Here is a 22,009-nt window from a genome sequence, read left to right as displayed (position 1 = left end):
CCACAGGACAAGGGTTACACTAAAATAGAAGAAATTGTGGAATAGAATCATTTTAAAAAGACACCAAAGGAGAAACAAAATGAAATCGGAATGACAAAAATTACCATTTTAATTATTTTAAATAGTTATATTGAATTGGTGAATTGTCCTGTGATTAGTTGTCCCATGGCAAGTTGGTTATGGTAAGTTGTCCTGCTGCAAGATCACCATGGTGAGTTGAGCAGGTTGTGTTGGTTGCAGTGAGTTAACCCATTCTGTTCTTAACATGGTTGTTTCCAAGATGTTTCAATATTCAACTGAGTGCCATCTTCAGTGGATAGCAAGTGTTACTTACCTGAGTAATGAAATGTTTGCCAGGAAACAAAACGAAGTTCAGGGGTACCAAGAACTTCACAGTCCAACCCTAAACTACAAGCAGGTGTAAGGCCAATGGTTTGGAGAGAACAAACAGATTGTGTCAATAATTGTTATTTTTGTATGTTGCCTCCAATTGAGAAAGAACTTACTAAGAAAAAAATAGTTGTTTGTGCAGTATCCAAATATTCCATCAGCATTATATTTTATTTATTTAAATAATAATAATAATAATAATAATAATAATAATAATAATAATAATAATAATTAGATTTGTATGCCGCCCCTCTCCAAAGACTCAGACTTACTTACTTACTTACTTACTTACTTACTTACTTACTTACTTACTTACTTACTTACTTACTTACTTACTTATTTATTCAATTTTTATGCTGCCCTTCTCCTTAGACACTCAGGGCAGCTTACAATATGTTAGCAATAGCACTTTTTAAAAGAGCCAGCATATTGCCCCCACAATCCAGGTCCTCATTTTACCCACCTTAGAAGTATGGAAGGCTGAGTCAACCTTGAGCCAGTGATGAGATTTGAACAGATGACCTACAGCTCAGCTTCAGTGGCCTGCAGTACAGCCAGTATATCCAGTACAGTATATCCAGTACCTCGTGGAAAAGGACTAATGATTCTAAAAGCACCTGAATCTTTCATAGTTGAGTCCAGTTAGGAAGAACCTCATGAAGCTTATAGCGGAATATCTGCTCTCCACATCTGCTGAACCACACCTCATTACACAAATTGAATTACTGTGTTTCCCCGATAGTAAGACCCCCCCGATTGTAAGACATATGGGGGGTTTCAGGGGGGTCGGCTTATATAAGCCATACCCCGAAAGTAAGACATATGTCTTACTTTCGGGGAAACACGGTATAAACGGTATTGCGGGGGGGGGGGGCGATGACATTGCTTCCAAGCTCCCCGCGCGCCCCTCGCCTTCGCTCGCCGCGGCCTCTTCCACCGCCTCTTCCCCTGCCGAAGCTCAGCTGCAAGCGGCCAGCGAGGCCGCTTGCAGCTTCGCTCGCCTTCCAAGCTCCCCGCGCGCCTTCGCATTCTCCCCGCGCGCCTTCGCCTTCCAAGCTCCCCGCGCGCATTGCTTCCAAGCTCCCCGCGCGCCTTCGCATTCTCCCCGCGCGCCTTCGCCTTCCAAGCTCCCCGCGCGCATTGCTTCCAAGCTCCCCGCGCGCCTTCGCATTCTCCCCGCGCGCCTTCGCCTTCCAAGCTCCCCGCGCGCATTGCTTCCAAGCTCCCCGCGCGCCTTCGCATTCTCCCCGCACGCCTTCGCCTTCCAAGCTCCCCGCGCGCATTGCTTCCAAGCTCCCCGCGCGCCTTCGCTCGCCTTCGCTCGCCACCGCCTCTTCCCCTGCCGAAGCTCAGCTGCAAGCGGCCAGCGAGGCCGATCGGATCCGAGGCGAGCGGCCGGAGCTGCGCCCTCCTTCGCCCGCCTCCTTTCCGCTCGCCTCGGAGCCGCTTGCAGCTGAGCCTCGGCAGGGGAAGAGGCGGTGGCGCCGCGGCGAGCGAAGGCGAGGGGCACGCAGGGAGCTGCCGGAAAGGAGGCTGGTGAAGGAGGGCGCAGCTCCCTGCGCGCCCCTCGCCTTCGCTCGCCGCGGCGCCACCGCCTCTTCCCCTGCCGAGGCTCAGCTGCAAGCGGCTCCGAGGTGAGCGGAAAGGAGGCGGGCGAAGGAGGGCGCAGCTCCGGCCGCTCGCCTCGGATCCGATCGGCCTCGCTGGCCGCTTGCAGCTGAGCTTCGGCAGGGGAAGAGGCGGGTGGCGAGCAAAGGCGAGCGAAGGCGCACGGGGAGCTTGGAAGCAATGCGCGCGGGGAGCTTGGAAGGCGAAGGCGCGCGGGGAGATGTAAGACATACCCCCAAAGTAAGACACAGTGGGGCTTTTGGGGGTAAAAAGATAGTAAGACACTGCCTTACTATCGGGGAAACACGGTATATGTACCGTCCAATATTACAGAAATCATATATAAAAACACATTTCTTATTGTTTAATCAAAAATTCCCTTCTTCTTTTACTGTCCCCAGTCTATTTTTTCCATCGTTCTCTCTCAAACTCCCCTCTATCTTTCATCAACTCCTCCGCCTACCTGTTTGCACCTTCACTCCTTCTCTCTCTCTCCTTCTCTTCCTCCCTTTCTACTTCCTCTTTCACCCTCTTATGGTGTCTCTCCTCTCAAATTTGCAGACTGGCATTACAGTATATCATTTCCTTAACTATTCTCCCCAAAAGAAGAAAAGAAAAGAGATTTTTTTAGTGTTATTATTATTTATTACTTTTTAAATCTTCAGTAAATCTTTTAAACTACATACAGTATATAAATGCTGAGGAAAGAAAATAACACCACCTCCAATATAAAAATTGTAATTTTGTCATCTGGCTTCACAACCGAATTAGTCCAACCACTAAGTTTTTTTTTTAATTAAGCATTATAACTTATTTTTTCCATCATTATTGGCTATCATAACTTCCTTTTTAGGCCTATTGCTTTCTAGAAGGAATTTTTGTTGACCCACAGATCCATGAACATATTAATGAGGATGAGTCTCTTTCTCAAACTGAGGTCAAGATTAATGAGAAATTTAAACTTTTGAACATTTTAAACTTGTTTACTAATTTAGTTTTTCTTGATAAACATATTTAACAGATTATTTCATGTATTCACTGTTGTGAATATAACTCACTTAATTTTAATAAAAATAAATGGCTATATTACCAAGTTTTGGCGTATTTATTTGCCTATTACCTGTAGTTGGAAAATGTAAAATGTCTGTTGCATGAAAACTAGAGCCAACTAACAAATTTCATTATTATATTTGAATTCAGCATGCGAAATTCATTAAGAAAAAAATGGAAAACTTGTAGAACAGATAAATTGATAAATTTATTAATATGTTACATTTTTTATTATTATTATTATTATTATTATTATTATTATTATTAGATTTGTATGCCGCCCCTCTCTGTAGACATTTGTTACATTAAATTGATTTTTTAATGTCTTATATGTTATATGCACATAACAAAAATAAACCTTGAAGTGGGAAGCATCAAGACATCAAGCATCAAGGATATAGCTTTCCTTAGCGTTAGTTAAATAAAATCTGATTTGGTCTAGTGGTGAAGGCACAAAGCTAGAAAAGGGAAACTATTAAGGCATTACCTTAGACATGAAATTCAGCTGGGTTACTTTGATCCAGTAATTCTCAAAGTGAGTCTATCTTCCCCTATTCTTATGGAGGATATATGAAGAGGGAGGAATATTAGGTATGTTCACCAAATTGAGGTGTTTATAAAAATAATAAAGGCAGGAAATAAATAAATAAAAACTTAAATTCCCTTTGATATGTATCATCTAAAGTAGCGACCCAGCCTCTGCATTTGGCTGATATTATTTAATCATCCTTATTGAACAGCATTCCTCAATCCCTTTGATAAAAATAATGGCAAAGATTTAGAAATATGGAAAATTCTTCTATTATCCTGATGTTCAATCAACCTTTCTGTAACAATAGAAAGCATGAGGAGAGAATGTGGAGCCATTCACAATCGCACCTATTGATTGAAAATCATTTAAATACCACCTCAAATGTCACTGACATTTACTACTCTGGGGTTTTTTTTCAAGACAAATTACACATGTTGACAAGTAAATAACAAGAGGTTGCTTATCGTGGCAGCTGTCATCTCGACATGCCAATAAATTATTCATGTCAGTGAGTTTTATTGTCTTTCCCCAGTGAATGACATAGCAGGTTGAAATGGAGAGGTTCTTGCTTGGCAGACTATTATGTTATTAGATCTTATAATGCATTAATACCAGGAAGGAAAATGAGCATTCTTGATCTGATCGCGGTGGGTGTGTATTTCCCACATGTAGGAATGTGTAAATAGTTTTCAAGACCATTATCAGGCATCTGTGCGACTTGTCTTTTCATTTCTTGCTCTTTCAAATAATCCTCAAATAAATATAGCTTAATTGCAGTTCTAAGCAGTAAGTTTATGAGGTCTCCTTAAATCCTGTTTGATTTGATCTGATTTATTAATTTGTATGCTACCTGAAAAAAAGAAATGATAAGGACAGGAATTCCATGCACTCCACCATTTAATGATCATTGATACCAGCATGTAGAAAAAACAGTGTTTCTCACTCAATGGGACTTCAATTCAGCATATAGTTAGCAACTGCAGTTTCTATTGACAAAAACAAAATTGCGGAAAACAAGAAATGTGGAAGATAAATTGATATGTGTAATTACTGTGTAAAATTGTAGCATTTAAATAAATGTTGAATAAATAGAAACTATTCAATCAGAATGAAACCGTGAGGTATATTTAAATAGAATAGGGCTAAATGGAGCAAGCAATTACATTAACAAGGATATACAAATATGAAATCGCATAGTGGAGGTTATTCAAAGGTTGAGAATAGAGAGCTGTCCTCCCTGTTCTTGCATTCATACTGTCGCTCTCTGTCAATGGAGATTTTCAGTCATCCAGGACATGATTGTCCCAAAGGTGCTTTTTCAAGAGGCAACTGGATTTTCTGGTTTTCTTTGAAGGCATTTCGCTTCTCATCCAAGAAGCTGTTTCAGCTCTGACTAGATGGTGGGGAATGGAAGGATTTAATCCAGTGAAGGGCTACCAAAACTTTTACTACCATTCTGTGGGCGTGGCTTATGCAGGGCATCCTGCATTTTCTTTCAATATCTTTCAGTGCAAATTGGATGCTCTGGGGTGGAGCTCCATTTTCACTACCCAACTGCATCACCCCCCACATCTGGGCAGTAGCCCACCCCTGATTTAATCATGTATTATTTGATTTCATTCTATAGTTTCTGTGGTTATCTGTTATTAAGGTTTAAGATTTCAAAGTGATTCCTGATGTTCTCCTTAAAAATGGTCTATGCTCTCAAGATTATATGATGGAAAATGGTTGGCTTTGTTCTTGGTGTTAGCTGGACTTTGTGCTTATACATGAGTGAACTGTGATCAATTCCACAGTCAGCTATGCATTTGCTGTTATAAATGAGTTCTCCTTATATTAATACAGTAGTCAATTCAATTTCTGTGTACTCCATATGATAATGTCCGTATATGTAGGAATCATTCTGATTCCTAGGAGAAACAAAAGAAGTTGATTTCTCTTTCCTAGGTCGTAAATTGCAGATATGTTTTCCTCATTAATATTTCAAACCTGGCATTCCATTACAAACAATAAGCAGTGCAACTTTACTGTTTTTTCAGTTTGAAATTGAACTTGACCATAACTCTCCACAGTCTCTTGCTTTTCTGCATCAGTGGTTGGAGTATAAAGTTGAATAGTTGTGATATTAAACTGACCTGCCCTATAAATTATCCCAGGAGAGAATGTTGGTTGCTCATCACCTCAGTGATGGGAAAGTGACCAATGGCAAAGGCATTTTTTGGTTAGGACCTTAATTGAATAATCTTTAAAAAGTTAAATTGCACCCTTCCGTAATGTATTAACTAAAATCATGAGAAATCGAATGATTATTATTATAATTAGCCTCTTCCAGAGAGCAGTTGGTAATTAATATCTTGTCTTGATCATTATTGCTGCTATTATGCTATTATTTTGGATTGAACAATAGTAGTGCCAATGAACTATAGAATTATGTTTAAATTTAATTTTAAATGTGGAAGAGTAACTTTGGCAAGATAGGCGATATATATGTTTAATAATAAATAAAATAAAATAACTTAAGTATTTAACTTGTATGGATTTTTTGTGCTTTCTATAATATAGATGTTTTAGTTTTAATTGATAATTATAATCTATTGGGAATCTCTGGCATATTCCGTGGTGTATTAAATATATTAAATAAATAAACGTCTGCGGAGATTCTTAATCAACAAGGTCATGTTTGTCCCAAATATGCTTTTCCAAAACGCAGTTGGATTTTCTTATTTGTTTTGAAATTTGAAAAGATTTTGCTTCTCATCTAAGAAAAACTGAACTGAAGAAGCTTCTTGGATAAGAAGCAAGGTGTTTTCAAGGAAAAAGCCAAGAAAGCACATTGCCTTTTGGAAAAGCATATTTGGGGTAAACAAATGAATACATTTTTAAATAATAGCACATGAATTGAAGCCCTATAGACTTCATAACTGATATGAGTTGTATTAATTTAATCCTTGCTCTTAAAGTTCAGAGCTTTGCAATATAATTAAAGACGGATTAGGGATGACGTGATAATAGTGTTCCAATATTTGAGGAGCTGCCACAAAAATAGGGGTCAACCTATTTTCCAAAGCACCACAAGTCAGTACAGTGGTACCTCTACTTACAAACTTAATTCATTCCATCACCAGGTTCTGAAGTAGAAACGTTTGTAAGAATAAGCTATTTTTCCCATAGGAATCAATGTAAAAGCAAATAATGTGTGCGATTGGGGAAACCGCAGGGAGGGTGGAAGGCCTGTTTCCTCCCAGGAGATTCCTAGAGAGGCCCCATGGAGGCTTCCCCCATCTTTTCTGACCCTGTTTTCCCCCAGGAAATTCCTAGAGAGGCCCCACGGAGGCTTCTCCCTGCCTTTTCTGACCCTGTTTCCTCCCAGGAGATTCCTAGAGTGGCCCCAATTCTCCCTGCCTTTTCCAGTTACAGTTTTGGAGGCTCGGGTTTGTAAGTAGAAAATGGTTCTTGAGAAGAGGCAAAAAAATCTTGAACACCCGGTTCTTATCTAGAAAAGTTCATAAGTAGAGGCGTTCTTAGGTAGAGGTACCACTGTACAAGAAATAATGGATAGAAACTAATCAAGGAGAAAATGGAATGAAGGAGAAATAAATGTCTGTGAACCAGTGAAACAGCTTGCTTCTAGTAGTTAAGGGTGCTACATCACTGGAGGCTTTTAAGAGACTTGTCTGGAATTAAATAGAGTCTCTTGCTTGAACACGGGGTTGGACTAGGAGATCGTCAAGGTGTGTAGCAAACACTAGCAATGATTCTTGGACAGCAGTGAGAAAGTGCAGACATGGATGCCCACATTTTATTTGGTTACACAGAATTAAAAATACATGCTTCCTATTGTTAGCACGTCAAAGAATTATGTATAATATTCTTAAGAGAAAACTATTCAAAGTAAATGTGATAGTAGTAGATAGCCAGCCAATAACCCAGACCAATTCAATCTAAGTATAAATATTATTTACATATATCCAGTAGAATAGTCAGTAACAATCCAAATCATTCACAGAGACCTCAATCATATACAAATACAAACAGAGATCAGAACAAACAGTTCTCTACACACAGCAATTCTACAATAATTCTCTCCCCAGAGGAATGCTGCTGGCTCCCTCTTATGGTCAACTGAATCATTACTCTTAAAGAAACAATATCAAACATACATTGTTGGTTAATTACATATTGTAGCAGTCAACTAGTTATACTCATAGTATTAACACCTATGGTCATGTCTACTAAATGGGTTGGGAAGAATTGTAGAAGTTGTTTCTACAACTTTCCTTACCTTGTTTATTCTTCTTCTTTGTTTATTCTATATACACTGGAAGAATATTGAAAATAGATTTTGAAAAGAGAGTCAAGATTTTGTTGGCCTACTTATTAGGAGACATAACAGAACCGGAGCAAATTTGAATGAGGAGAGAAACCAGCAAAAGAAAAATAGAGGGAGATTGAGTAGCTTTGGTTTGGGCCTCTGGAAAGGAAAAAAAAATCCAGGAAATTTTTTCTTAAAGCATTCCTATAGGAATGCTACTAGCTTCTTCTCTCCTGATATAAGACCCACCTTGATACCCTATATTCCCAGTGAAGATATGCTCTCAAACACAATGCGGGGGAATTGCATAAGCTCACACTGACACAAATTAAGTTCAAAACTTAATTCTATCTTTTTCTACAACCATTTTTTGGTGTTAAATGAAAAAAAGCCCACATGTTATTGATTTTGTTCATCATCTGTTCAGCACCTTTTATGTGAAGCTTCCAATCTCTTTTTCCAACAGGCTGTTTATCTTGTGGTTTTTTGGAATCCAAACTATGCAAAAATAGGAAATTGCGCAGAGCAGTAGTCCAAGTTGTTATTGCATTTCAGAGTTAACTCAGATAATATTCTTAGGAGTTGCTATGAAATTATTTAATAATGGGCTTGGTTTATGGCTCAGATTTTCACTAGGGTATTTATTAAATGATGTTGGATGATTTGAGGATTAAAGCATTTGGATCACAATCTGCCAGAGTTATAATTCATACATCATCAAAGAAATATACTAATACATGCATCCCAAGGAAAATTCCTTCTAGCATTCATTATTCATTCAATAATTTAATTATGCTCATGAAATCTTTATTAAAGCCAAAAGATTTACATGTTCTGAAGAGTTCCAATCTTCTGTATAGATACATAGAAACATAGAAACATAGAAGACTGATAGCAGAAAAAGACCTCATGATCCATCTAGCCTGCCCGTATACTATTTCCTATATTTTTATTAGGATGGATATATATTTATCCCAGGCATGTTTAAATTCAATTACTGTGGATTTACCAACCACGTCTGCTGGAAGTTTGTTCCAAGGATCTACTACTCTTTCAGTAAAATAATATTTTCTCTTGTTGCTTTTGATCTTTCCCCCAACTAACTTCAGATTGTGTCCCCTTGTCCTTGTGTTCACTTTCCTATTAAAAACACTTCCCTCCTGAACCTTATTTAACCCTTTAACATATTTAAATGTTTTGATCATGTCCCCCCTTTTCCTTCTGTCCTTCAAATTATACAGATTGAGTTCATTAAATCTTTCCTAATACATTTTATGCTTAAGACCTTCCACCATTCTTGTAGCCCATCTTTGGACCCGTTCAATTTTGTCAATATCTTTTTGTAGGTGAGGTCTCCAGAACTGAACACAGTATTCCAAATGTGGTCTCACCAGCGCTCTTTATAGCGGGATCACAATATCCCTCTTCCTGCTTGTTATACCTCTAGCTATGCAGCCAAGCATCCTACTTGCTTTTCCTACTGCCCGACCACACTGCTCACCCATTTTGAGACTGTCAGAAATCACTACCCCTAAATCCTTCTCTTCTGAAGTTTTTGCTAACACAGAATTGCCAATACAATACTCAGATTGAAGATTCCTTTTCCCCAAGTGCATTATTTTACATTTGGAAACATTAAACTGCAGTTTCCATTGCTTTGACCATTTATCCAGTAAAGCTAAATCATTTACCACATTACAGACGCCTCCAGGAATATCAACCCTATTGTACACTTTAGAGTCATTGGCAAATAGGCAAACCTTCCCTACCAAACCTTCCCTTATGTCACTCACAAACATATTAAAAAGAATAGAACCCAGAACAGACCCTTGTGGCACACCGCTTGTAACCTGTCTCTGCTCAGAATGCTCGCCATTCACAATAACTCTCTGTTGTCTACTCTTCAGCCAGATGCAAATCCACTGAACTATCCAGGGATTAAGTCCAATCTTCACTAATTTATCTATCAGCTCTTTATGTGGAACCGCATCAAAGGCTTTGCTGAAGTCCAGATAGGCAAAATCCACGACACCACCTTCATCCAACACCTCAAATCAATGAGATTAGTCTGACATGATTTGCCTTCAGTAAAGCCATGCTGATTTGGGTCCAATAAGTTATTGTTTTTTAGGTGCTGATTTATCCTCTTTTTGAGTAGAGTCTCCATCATTTTAACTGTAACTGATGTCAAGCTAACTGACCTGTAGTTACAGTGGCAGCACTAAAATTAAAAGTTTTAGAAACTCTCTTGTCTTTTATCTGCACTCTTAGCTTTTCAGGGGTTGACACACCATAAGAGACAGACCATTTTTCTTCCAGATTATCAATAAAAGAGTGTATTTTCAAAATGACTTACTATTGATGAAAGTTCACAATTGCTTTCAGTATTGACTGTATGTCCATAATCACTTCTAGGACAGTAAATTAATTTAATGCAGTCATTTTAAGCCTTGAAAAAGAAACAATAAGCAAAATGTTGTTACTTAGTTTGAAGAGCCAAACTGACATTTTATCTTGTTTTATCCTTTTGCTCTAGGAAGTGGATTTACATCGAGTGAACAGCCAAGATAAATTTGGTCTTACTGTCTGCTACAGAACTGATGATGAAGATGATATTGGTATTTATATCAGTGAGGTGAGATGGAATTTCCTTAAATAGCATGAGTCTTTTAACTGTAGCTGCAATAGTTCTTGGAGAGGGGCAACATATAAATAAATAAATAAATAAATAAATAAATAAATAAATAAATAAATAAATAAATAAATAAATAAATAAATAAATAAATAAATAAATAAATAAATAAATAAATAAATAAATAAATAAATAAATAAATAAACAAACAAACAAACAAACAAACAAACAAACAAACAAACAAACAAACAAACAAACAAACAGAGTTTTCTTTTGTTATATCAGTTTAATTTCTTTATGTAACCCCAAAGGAGAATTGGTATGTTATTTTTTTAAAAAAATCATATGGTGTCCTAGCGTTCATAGATGAATTAGTTCCACACTTAATTTTAGAAGGATAGCCACAAAACTCTTAGCTAAAGGCTCAATTATCCATTCAAGTCTTTGTTACAAGACCTAACTTTTGTTATCTTTAGGTCAGGAATTAAATAGTCAAGTTGATTTTTATTGTGGAATGCTTTCTTTATAAGGCTTCCTAAAATTGTTTCCAAAAATCACCAACATGGATATGGCTGGGGTTTTTTAATTACTGCTTATATTCTGTCATTCCCTTCTTATTTTATTAACTTTAATTATGGAAATAAATAATTGATTTGGTCTTGTTGAACATACCAGATTCCTGCACCTGTGGGACCCACTTATGAATTGCTTGATTCCTTGATGACTTTGTAATTGAAAGTGTCAACTGTCACAACTAAAAGTATTTTTGTTTCAAGTGAGATGGGTTAATATGAAAATAATGAGATTAACTAAGTTAAACCCTATTGATTTCAGAATGCCACAATTAATTTGTAATAGTTGTCTGTTAGTCTGTTCCCAAAAAAAAAGATCCAGAGTCTTGTGGGACTTTAACTAGTGATAAACATTTCTCTAAATCCCACTTCATGAAATGCATGAAATGTCATTCTAAGTTAGCATGTTTTGCATAGTAGCATTGGGATGGTTGTGTAATTTTAAGCATTGAAGCCCAATGAAATACAAGGAGTTAATATATTTACTTAGATGTAGGAGTGCATAAAGTTTATGCATTGGTTTTTCTGTCTGCAAAGATTCAGGAAGAATGGATGTGAAGTGTGGTTGAAATTTTCAGTTGCTTTGTAAGGAAATGTTTTAGTTAGAATACTATTGTTAGGGTACCCTGACAACATTTTAGTTGTTAGGGTACTTTTGTTAGAAGTATTAACAAAATAAATAGGTTAAACACTGCTGACACTGAATGCAACTATTTTACAAATAAGTTCAATAAACAAAATGTGGCAACAAATCAATATATTTTCCAGGTCCCTGAAAGCCCCATTCAACTTACATTTGTCTCCCTATTTCTCTCTCTCCCTCTCCATGTGTATGTATGTCTTTTAAATATAGATGGCTTATTTATGAATACAAGACAAGACTCAAAAACAAAAAAAAAAAACAAGTGGTTTTTTACTACTATTAATAATAATGCAGTAGGACAACATAAAACTGTGAAACATATTCAGAAGAAAAAATTCAATTCCTTCTTAGGAGAAAGAGTTAAAATTGACTAATCCAAATAGTTGATGGAACAGAAGAGTTTCCACTGATAAATGAAAACTGGCCTTTATATTCCTTAAGGCCAAGAAAAGGGGGATTGTTTGAATGATGGGGAGGAGGATTATTTCCCTAGAAGGAACAACTGAGAAGGTCCAAGAGGATAGAAATGGTATTCCTTCTGCTAGGTTTTATCAGGCAGATAGATATTACTGGGAGAAGAATTCAGTGCGTAAATGTCACAGCAGTCTTATCCCACAATTGTGAATGTTGCTCTATCAGGATTCCCAACTATAGAGAAGATAATAAACCTGTGCACCTGAATGCTTTCCCAACTTTCTTTAGATATTCATATGAAACATATGGTCTTTCGGCAATACTCAAATGTGAAGAAAAAAAAGTAGATTATAGGTGTTTGCCTAAGTAAGCAAATATCTACTTAAGATATAGTGAGTGATTAAATAGGAGTGCCTGACCTGATCTATAAGATCCATGATTAAACTTTACCTACCAGGGTAAATTTATAAACCAATGTAGTCTGAAAAATCAGCAATTGCTGCACTTAAAATTTATTAAACCCAGTTTAAAAACTACATTACCCAGAGGCAGGGGAATAAATATTTGTTAATTGTTAAAAACATGCTGGGTGAGTGCCAATACAGTTTGAATAGCTGCTTTCTGTTCTTTTATAGATTGATCCCAACAGCATTGCTGCAAAGGATGGCCGTATCAGAGAGGGTGATCGTATAATTCAAGTGAGTTCTCAAAATATTTATTCATTTATTGCTTATATTTATCTTTCCTCCAGAAGTTGAAATCCATAAATATAGTATTCATTTCTCCAATACTGCCCACAGAAGTAAACCTATTGAGAGGGGGGCACTAGGTCAATATTACGAAATGAGATACGCTGACTGACTTTCTAATCCAGACGTCTTCCTTATTAGGTGAAATTGTACATTAACTTTTGTAATTTATTTCGGTGGCGTATAATAAAACAATCACATATAAAGGAACAGTGAAAACAACTTAAAAATAGATAAAAATAAGGCGGTGAGAGAATGGACTAGCATCCAACAGACAATGCTTCGACTATGAAAGGTGTCTTATTTTACTGGGATTCCCTGTTGGAAGAAGAACCAGGTTTTGAGGGATTATACAGTTCTTTACATCCTGATTTTGTACACCACTAAAGTTGACTTCATGGCCCTGTGCATGTAATTTTCTTGGCAGAAGTGGTTTGCCGTTACTGCCTTCTGAGATTATTTTTCCCCCAGCTTCCCCAGTCTAGATTTTTTTCCAATCATATTTTGAAAGTTCCCCCTGGAGAAATCCCACCAAAACAGTCTCCTGGTGAAAGGGCAGGTGCGAACCGTTTTAAGCCAAATGCAGTTGTATTTACTCTCATAGATCAACCATGAAAGGCAAAGTGTTACTTGACAGCATTATGTTGGTGAAAAACTACCTCAGGGGATAATCCAACAGTCTCTTAACACTGGTGTAATGTTATTGAATTTGCCATCATATAGCACTTTTAGCAGGCATAGAGATTTATAATCCTTATTTTATTCAGCCTCACAACAGTCCCGTGAATCCCAAATGTCACATTACTTTTTGATGCTATAAAGTTCATGTGGCAAGAAGATGTATTTATATTTCCAGCACAAAGTTTTAAAACTAGATTTTTCCCTGACATGGAAAATCAGCTCGTTCCATGTTAAGATGCTCCTAAAATAAAAACTGGGTGTCCCCCCCCCCAAAAAAATAAAACAAATAAACACTGTAGCTGTTTGATGCTTTATGAGAATCAAAGAAAAATATAGGAAGTGGGTGTGAGGTAAATTCTTTCCATTTTTGAGATTCAGAAAGAAGATGAAAAGCAATACTTAATCAGTGGTTTGGGGGAAAGCAGAATTGAGCTCAGATAGTTCTATTTGTTTCAAGAAGATGCAGGTTGTTCTGATAAATTAAATGCCTTAGGCTGTATAAATATCTAAAATCAGAGTAATAATATCTGTCAAAAATATCCATATAGCAGCAGGTTTTTCTAGAAACATGCTTTGCTGCACTTTCGAAGTGATTGGAGAGGGTGACAGATTTTTTTTAAAAAAATTTCTCTCATCAGATTAATGGAATTGAGATACAGAATCGAGAAGAAGCTGTAGCTCTTTTAACCAGTGAAGAAAGCAAGAATGTTTCCTTACTCATAGCAAGACCAGAAATTCTCCAGGTATTCTTCTATATTTCAATTACTGATGTAATGTTATCTATGTTTTACGGTAAAAAAAAAAATTCTTCTGATGATGGAAATTGATCAAGATATGAAACAATTATTGTTGAATGTATCAATATATTAAGCCAATAGTTGTACAGCTAGAGGGGTGTAGACCCTTGGAAAAGCTAGATGGCCATATTCCAAGGGACAGTCAGCCTGGAAAAGGTCTATCTTTGTGGACACTAGGAGCAAACACCAAGTTGATATCTCAATTAATAAATTAATCAGTCAAACAATATATATGAGACATTCAAATATTACCCACCTGATAGGATAGCCAAGGTAGAAACTGGTGCGACAAATGATTTGCAGAAATGGCAGCACATAGTTAAAGACATATAAAGCAAAATGATTTTTAAAGATCCTGGGGCTAGGAAATGGAAGATTAAAGAGTTAATGCAAAAAAATATATGAAGGCATGAAGAATTATTATTATTATTATTATTATTTATACAATAAGTAGACAGGGAGAAGCAAAGTTTTTTGACAGTAGAGTTAATATTTTACATCTGCTGTAGCTCTTTTTGTCTCACTGGGATCAATAGGCAGTGTTTGATTTCAAGACATGATAATTACATGTATTTATTAATTACATATTAAATTTTTATGCAAAATAACTCTGGGTGACTTACAATTAAAATCATAAATGTAAAATATTTAAAACTTTTAAAACATTAGCTACAGAAATATTAAGCAAAAGGCAAGATCTGATACACTAGTGACATCTTCTCTGTTGGTCTCCCAGGTACCTCCAACATAATGCCCTCATAAGGATCCCAAGCCAACTGGCAGACCCAGGTTTTAATACCCTGCCAGACTTCCACTGGTTAATACTCTTTGACTATCAGGGCCATGTAGCATGTCCCTTCTGTGCGACCAAATAGGGTGGGCTGATATAGTATATTATTTGAAAGGTATGGTTTTGTATATGTCTGGAAGCTTCTTCTATTCACCTCCAAAGCATATTGAACATAGTTTGAAAAGCATAATCACTGAACTGATGCAGTCCTATCTCCGTCCCAATTGGTAGTAACACTATATTATTGCTGAACATGTCCATGTCAGAAAACATCTGATTTTATTTATTTATTTTTGCTACTACCCTGTTTCCACAAAAATAAGACGTAACCCGAAAGTAAGGCATGTCAGAGGTTTTGCAGAATTTGCTTATATAAGGCACCCCCCGAAAATAAGGCGTAGTCAAGTTTACATACGATACGGTGGAAAAACATATAGTACCATTCAAAGCTGTTCATAGCGGTACCGTAATAATGTGCCGTCCCCTGCTAGCCCCTTCCATTGCTTTGTACTGTCCAGTACAGCAGACACAGTCTGCTGCTGTCTCATCGCCATTACAGTCTCCACTACAGTGCATAGACTGTAGTTCCTCTGGTGACCGGAAGTTGCAATAGCGGGAGTATACTGTTGTACCATATAAGTGCTGTTGTTTGTGTGTGTGGGTGCCATACTGACAGATACTGTACCGTAATCAGTGTACCGTATGGCACACTTTCTTTGGGGGTGTCAGCTTTTCTGCCTGTGAATTTGTCTTATTTGAGAAATATAAGGCACCCCCCGAAAATAAGACGTAGCACAACTTTTGGAGCAAAAATTAATATAAGACAGTGTCTTATTTTCGGAGAAACACGGTAGCAATAAATTTATTTCTAGGAATTAATAAGATGATGGGGATTTTGAAATTTGAGAGGGGGGCTTAATGAAGAATTATTAACTAATCTAAACCGGGATGACAGCAAAACCTAGGCTTATATTCCATACTTGGATGCACAGCATGGAAGAAACTTAGCAGGACTTCTATGGCAATTTAATAATGCATAAAGTTTCCCAAAGGGCCATTGCTAAATTTTATGTAGTACAGCTAGATAGTATAGATGGGCACTGCCCTCTACTGTTGGATATGATTGGGCAAGGGAAACTTTTACTTTTTTAAAAAAATATAATATTTATTAAATTAAGCCACTAATATCCCTGTTTGATTTATTTTCTTTACAGCTAGACGAGGGATGGATGGATGATGACAGAAATGATTTTCTGGATGACTTGCATATGGACATGCTGGAAGAACAGCACCACCAAGCAATGCAGTTTACTGCCAACATGCTGCAGCAGGTAAGAAACATTGTTAGGCCAAATGTCTGATGAGGATATTGAAAATGTGGAGAATGTATTGTGGGAACGTAATCAAATTTCGGGCTGCAGGTATTCAGCAGCGGTGGGTTGCTCCTGGTTGGGCCCGTTTCTAAGAACTGGTAGCACCGGCGGTGGGATGCTCTGTCCATCCGTCCAGGACCCAAACCTATAGTAAAAGGTTTTAAAACCCACTACATTAGTTTTAATACACCATGCATTATATGGTGTAACCTATCGCAAAATACCTGTGTATCAAAAGTAAGTTGTGGGTACTGCTCACTCAACTACCACTGGTTCTAATGATCTTCTCCATCAACTCAACATTTTAAATTCCTTTCAGATTAGGTGGATATCTTTCTATAGAAAACATTGGATTGTAGCTACCACTTTCATTTTCATTTTATAAAAAATATCTGAGTGAAGTCCTGAAATACTGTGATAAATAAAGTCTACGATACAAACTAAAACCTGGCTTTGCATCAATGAGTTTGAAATTACATTTGTAAGATGAACATGTTCTGTTATGTTTTATACTAATATAATTTAATATTTGCTGCCCAAGAATTGTCTTTTTTGTAGTTGGTATTCCACTATTGGAAGGTATGCCAAATCAATCTTCCCTAACAGAAAGAACTTTACATTAAGTGTTGTACCCAGTGAAGGGCTACCAAAATTTTTACTACCACACTGTGGGCATGGCTTATGCAGGGTGCCCTGCATTTTCTTTCAACATCTTTCAGTGCATATTGGGTGCTCTGGGGTGGAGCTCCATTTTCACTATCCCACTGTGTTCCTCCCCACAGATCCGGGCAGCAGCCCATCCCTGTTGTACCACATGATTAAATCTATATTTTATTTTATGTACACTGAAAGTATATGCACCAAAGACAAATTCCTTGTGTTTCCAATCACACTTGGCCAATAAAGAATTCTATTCTATTCTAAACAGTGGTCCATTCCATGCATAACGATTAAGCTTTTTAAAAAAAGAAAGAAAGAAACCCATAACTTGCATATTAGTTTTGCTTTTTAAAAAAATAAACTTCCCTGTTCTTAATTTTCTTTTTAGAAAAAGAAAAATGAAGAGGATGGTGGTACCACAGATACTGCAACCATTTTATCCAACCAGCACGAAAAAGACAGTGGCGTGGGCCGTACAGATGACAGCACTCGGAATGATGAGAGCTCCGAGCAAGAGAACAATGCCGATGACCACGTTACTTCCTCAAACACTTTGGGAAGCCAGAAGAAACTCGCTTATAGCCAGGACACACTGGGCAGTGGAGACATGCAGTTCAGCAATGAGTCATTTATTTCAGCTGACTGCACGGATGCAGACTTCCTTGGCATCTCAGTGGATGAGTGTGAAAGGTTTCGTGAACTGCTGGAACTGAAATGCCAGGTCAAATCCACAAATCCATACAGCCTATACTGCCACAACAGTACTCTGGATATGAGTCGAAGCGACCATGAGAGTGTGGATAAGGAACTGGAGATGCTGAATGAGGAGCTGCGTAATATTGAGCTTGAGTGTCTTAATATTGTCCGAGCCCATAAGATGCAACAATTGAAGGAACAGTTTCGAGAGCCGTGGATGCTGAATAACAGTGGCTTCCGTAACTACAATACCAGCATTGATCTCCGCCGACATGAGCTCTCGGATATTACTGAGCTCCCAGAAAAATCCGATAAAGACAGCTCCAGTGCATATAACACTGGCGAAAGTTGCCGAAGCACACCACTCACGTTGGACATCTCCCCCAACAATTCTCTATGTAGGACAGCAGACCCTCTCACTTTACAAGGCAGGGAGGGGGCAGAAGGCACTCTGAAATTGTTATCCAGTTCAGAAGAGCAGGAATCCAGCCAGGCTAAATCGCCTTCTCTCAAAGATGCTGACCTTAGCCAGCCCTTGGAAATCAAGGAAAGGAAAATTAACGAAGAAAGCAAAAGCTCAGTTCCGGCTCCCAAAGCTGGTGGGTCCTCTTTGTCTTTATATCAGCATTCTCCATACAAGCATGCCCATATTCCGGCCCATGCCCAGCACTACCAGAGCTACATGCAGCTGATCCAGCAGAAGTCCGCGGTGGAATATGCGCAGAGCCAGATGAGTTTGGTGAGCATGTGTAAAGACTGGAATTCTTCAAACCAGAGTGAACCCAGGATGGAATGGAAAGTGAAGGTCAGAAGTGATGGTACTCGCTACATCACCAAGAGGCCAGTCAGGGACCGGCTGCTACGAGAACGTGCTATAAAGATCAGAGAGGAGCGCAGCGGCATGACAACAGATGACGATGCCATCAGCGAAATGAAGATGGGCCGTTACTGGAGCAAGGAGGAACGGAAGCAGCATATCGTGAAGGCCAAGGAGCAGAGAAAGCGGCGCGAGTTTATGATGCAAAGTCGATTGGAATGCTTAAAGGAACACCAAGGGACTGAGGACAAGAAGGAAATGAATATCATAGAACTGAGCCACAAAAAAATGATGAAGAAAAGAAACAAAAAGATATTTGACAATTGGATGACAATTCAAGAACTCCTAACCCATGGCACAAAATCACCAGATGGGACAAAAGTTTACAACTCTTTCCTCTCAGTGACTACCGTATAATTTTTCTGTGCCAAAGCTAAATACGTTAAACCCTTCTGTTGGGGGTAGAGATTCTTGCCTCGTTCAATGTGGCAACACTTGTTTTTGTTTCCTTGTTTGTATATAAGACACGTTCATCGGATCTACCATTCAAATGGACAATTTGGGTTTCTCAAACATTTTCGAAGAGGAGAGAGACATCATCCACCCCAGATCTTTGAAGGCAATACTGAAGAGGCAGAAGTTATTTGGAATACCAATAGTACCTTTTTTTGTAACATGTTATCCTTTTGCATAAAGTGTTTTAAAATAACAGGAAAACATATTAATCATACTTAACACAGGTAATATCTTTTTATTCATATATTCCTATTTTAAAAAAGGTTACACATGCAGAAACGCAATGACAACCTCAAATATGTATTTTTAACAAGGCAGTATTTTGCAATATATCTTTGCTAGTAGGTCCTTTTTCTGCAGAGGTTGCTGTTTTAATCAATATTTTTAGCTGAACTAGCAAACCCTTCATAGAATCATTTTGCAGTAACATATTACACCAGCTGTGTCTTTGGAGTTGTGCTGGCTTGCCTGTCCATCATAGTACCTATGATAGGTAAACTAAATACAGCTGGCAGATAAGATAAATTCTGATGTACCTCCTTAGATTTGAAGCCTAATTGGAATAACTTGGATTGTGCTGGCTGGACTGGTAGTACTAAAATCTCACTGTGATTACTATGAATACTTGGGTAACTACAGTCCTGTTTCGACAAAGTATCCAGAGATAGATCATTGGGTTAAATTAAAGAGACTCTGGAGGAAATTTTTCATAAAAGTGTATGGGGACAGGCAATACCTACGTACTGAAAATATTATGCATATGACTCTTTAGGACTCTAGCTAACAGCTGCACTCTTTCAGCTTCTCTCTCTCTGGTTTCTGAAGGAAGAAAGTAGGTATCACTTGAAAGAGCGGAAGGCAACTACTACATGCTGCAGCTCTGAAAGATTTTGAAGTTTGCCAAGGCTGTAGCCTGTTGAACGAATGTGCATGTGTGTCTAATGGTGTTACAAAAACCAATTATGTAATTTGAAATGCCAATTGTAGTAGCCGTCAGCTTTGTAGATTGGAATGTATTGAAGTTGAGAGCAGTTTTCATGGGAAACATGACTAGTTATTAACAAGTAAAATGAAGTTAAAATAAATTATTGTTTTATATTTCAACTCAATTGTAGGAGGCTTTATTTCATCTGTTTTAATCCATTATTCCCAGCACTGTCACTGCAGAGCTTTGCATTATTTTATACAGCAATATTGAGATTTCTCTAGCTGTGTTCTTTGAATGTTTATTTTTAGGATTGGAAAACAGTGTGTAAGCATTTAACTACTTGGGAAGATTAACAGTTTAGAAGGTACCTTGTAGGTCATCTAGTTCTATACCCTGCCAAAGCAGGAGATCCTACACCATTTCTGACAGATGGCAGTACAGTCTCTTCTTGAAAGCCTCCAGTGATGAAGCTCCCACAACTTCTGAAGTCAAGCTATTCCATTGGTTGATTGTTCTCACCATCAGAAAATTCCATAATAATAATAATAGTAATAATAATGATGATAATGATAATGCATCTACCAGTGGCAAAGAACTGGTGGGATGATAAGCCCGAAAAAGTGGTTGAAAATGAGCAAGCAAAACTACTGTGGGACTTCCGACTTCAGACTGATCGAATTCTGAAGCATAACACACCAGACATCCTGACTGTGGACAAAAAGAAAGCATGGATCATCGACATCGCAATCCCAGGAGACAGCAGAATTGAGGAGAAGCAGATAGAGAAATTAGGGAAATACGAAGATCTAAAAATCGAGCTGCAACGACTCTGGCATAAGCCAGTAAAAGTGGTCCCAGTCGTACTTGACACACTGGGCGCAGTGCCAAAGGATCTCAGCGGACATTTGAAAACCATCAGAATTGACAAAATCTCCATCTGTCAATTACAAAAGGCCGCTTTACTGGGATCGGCAAACATAATTTGCCGCTACATCACGCAGTCCTAGGTGCTTGGGAAGCACCCGACTGGTGATGAAATATGAAATCCAGCATAGTGATCTCGTTTGCTGTGTTGTATTGACATAACAATTACAACAACAACAACAACAACAACAAGAACAACAACAGAGTTGGAAGTGACTTTGGAGGTCTTCTAGTCCAGCCCCCTGCTTAGGCAGGAAACCCTACACTACATCAGACAGATGGTTATCCAAAATCTGCTTAAAAACTTCCAGTGCATTCACAAGTTCTGGAGGCAAGCTGTTCCACTGGTCAACTGTTCTGACTGACAGGAAATTTCTCCTTAGTTCTAAGTTACTTTTCTCAGATCAAGTAGAGATTTCAAGGTTGAATCTCTACTTGATCTGTGTCACAATCTGCCTTGTAATTTCTCAGGAGCTTCTTTCCTAGAAAATGAGATTCTTTTGTTGATCATGTTCTCTTTTTTGTTTCTTTTAATTTTCTATGGTTTGTATTTTTGAGCCTAGTTTATTGCTGCAGTTGGCAGAATTTTGCTTTTGGCACTCTTTGCTTTTAAAGGTCTATTCTTCATATTGATCCTTTAAAATGTATAGAGAAGAGCAACAAAGATCCTAAAGGTTCTGGAGGCTATATTGCATGATAAAGTAATGGCTGGAACTTTGTTCAAGAGAGATCCAACCTAGAAGCAAAGAGAAATTTTCTGACTAAGAGAACAATTAATCAATGAAATAGCTTGCCTCCTGGGCTTGTGGATGTAGACTGGGATGGTATAAGGCTCTTGCCTGAAACAGGATGTGGAAAACCTCCCAGCTGATTTTGTGTGTCAAATTAACCAAAAGAATTACCGTACCTCAGTATCTTTTTTGGA

The 22,009-nt window shown here is 38.0% G+C and overlaps 1 protein-coding gene across 2 annotated transcripts in view; it reads left to right on the top strand.

Moving 5' to 3' along the window:
- Nucleotides 1–20,336, top strand: part of PDZRN3 (PDZ domain containing ring finger 3) — a 255,607-nt gene extending 235,271 nt beyond the window's left edge. For both annotated transcript variants that reach the window (XM_070738250.1, XM_070738251.1), the window contains 5 exons: nt 10,429–10,527; nt 12,789–12,851; nt 14,222–14,326; nt 16,385–16,501; nt 17,592–20,336. In XM_070738250.1, coding sequence (XP_070594351.1) covers nt 10,429–10,527; nt 12,789–12,851; nt 14,222–14,326; nt 16,385–16,501; nt 17,592–19,133 — 1,926 coding nt within the window. In that variant the 3' untranslated portion in view covers nt 19,134–20,336. The remainder of the gene's footprint in view (nt 1–10,428; nt 10,528–12,788; nt 12,852–14,221; nt 14,327–16,384; nt 16,502–17,591) is intronic.
- Nucleotides 20,337–22,009: the final 1,673 nt, after the last annotated feature.

This window comes from Erythrolamprus reginae, chromosome 2, assembly GCF_031021105.1.
Source record: "Erythrolamprus reginae isolate rEryReg1 chromosome 2, rEryReg1.hap1, whole genome shotgun sequence".
NCBI lineage: Eukaryota > Metazoa > Chordata > Lepidosauria > Squamata > Dipsadidae > Erythrolamprus > Erythrolamprus reginae.
Note: the sequence above shows the minus strand (reverse complement) of the source record. Positions and strands in the feature narration are given on the sequence as shown.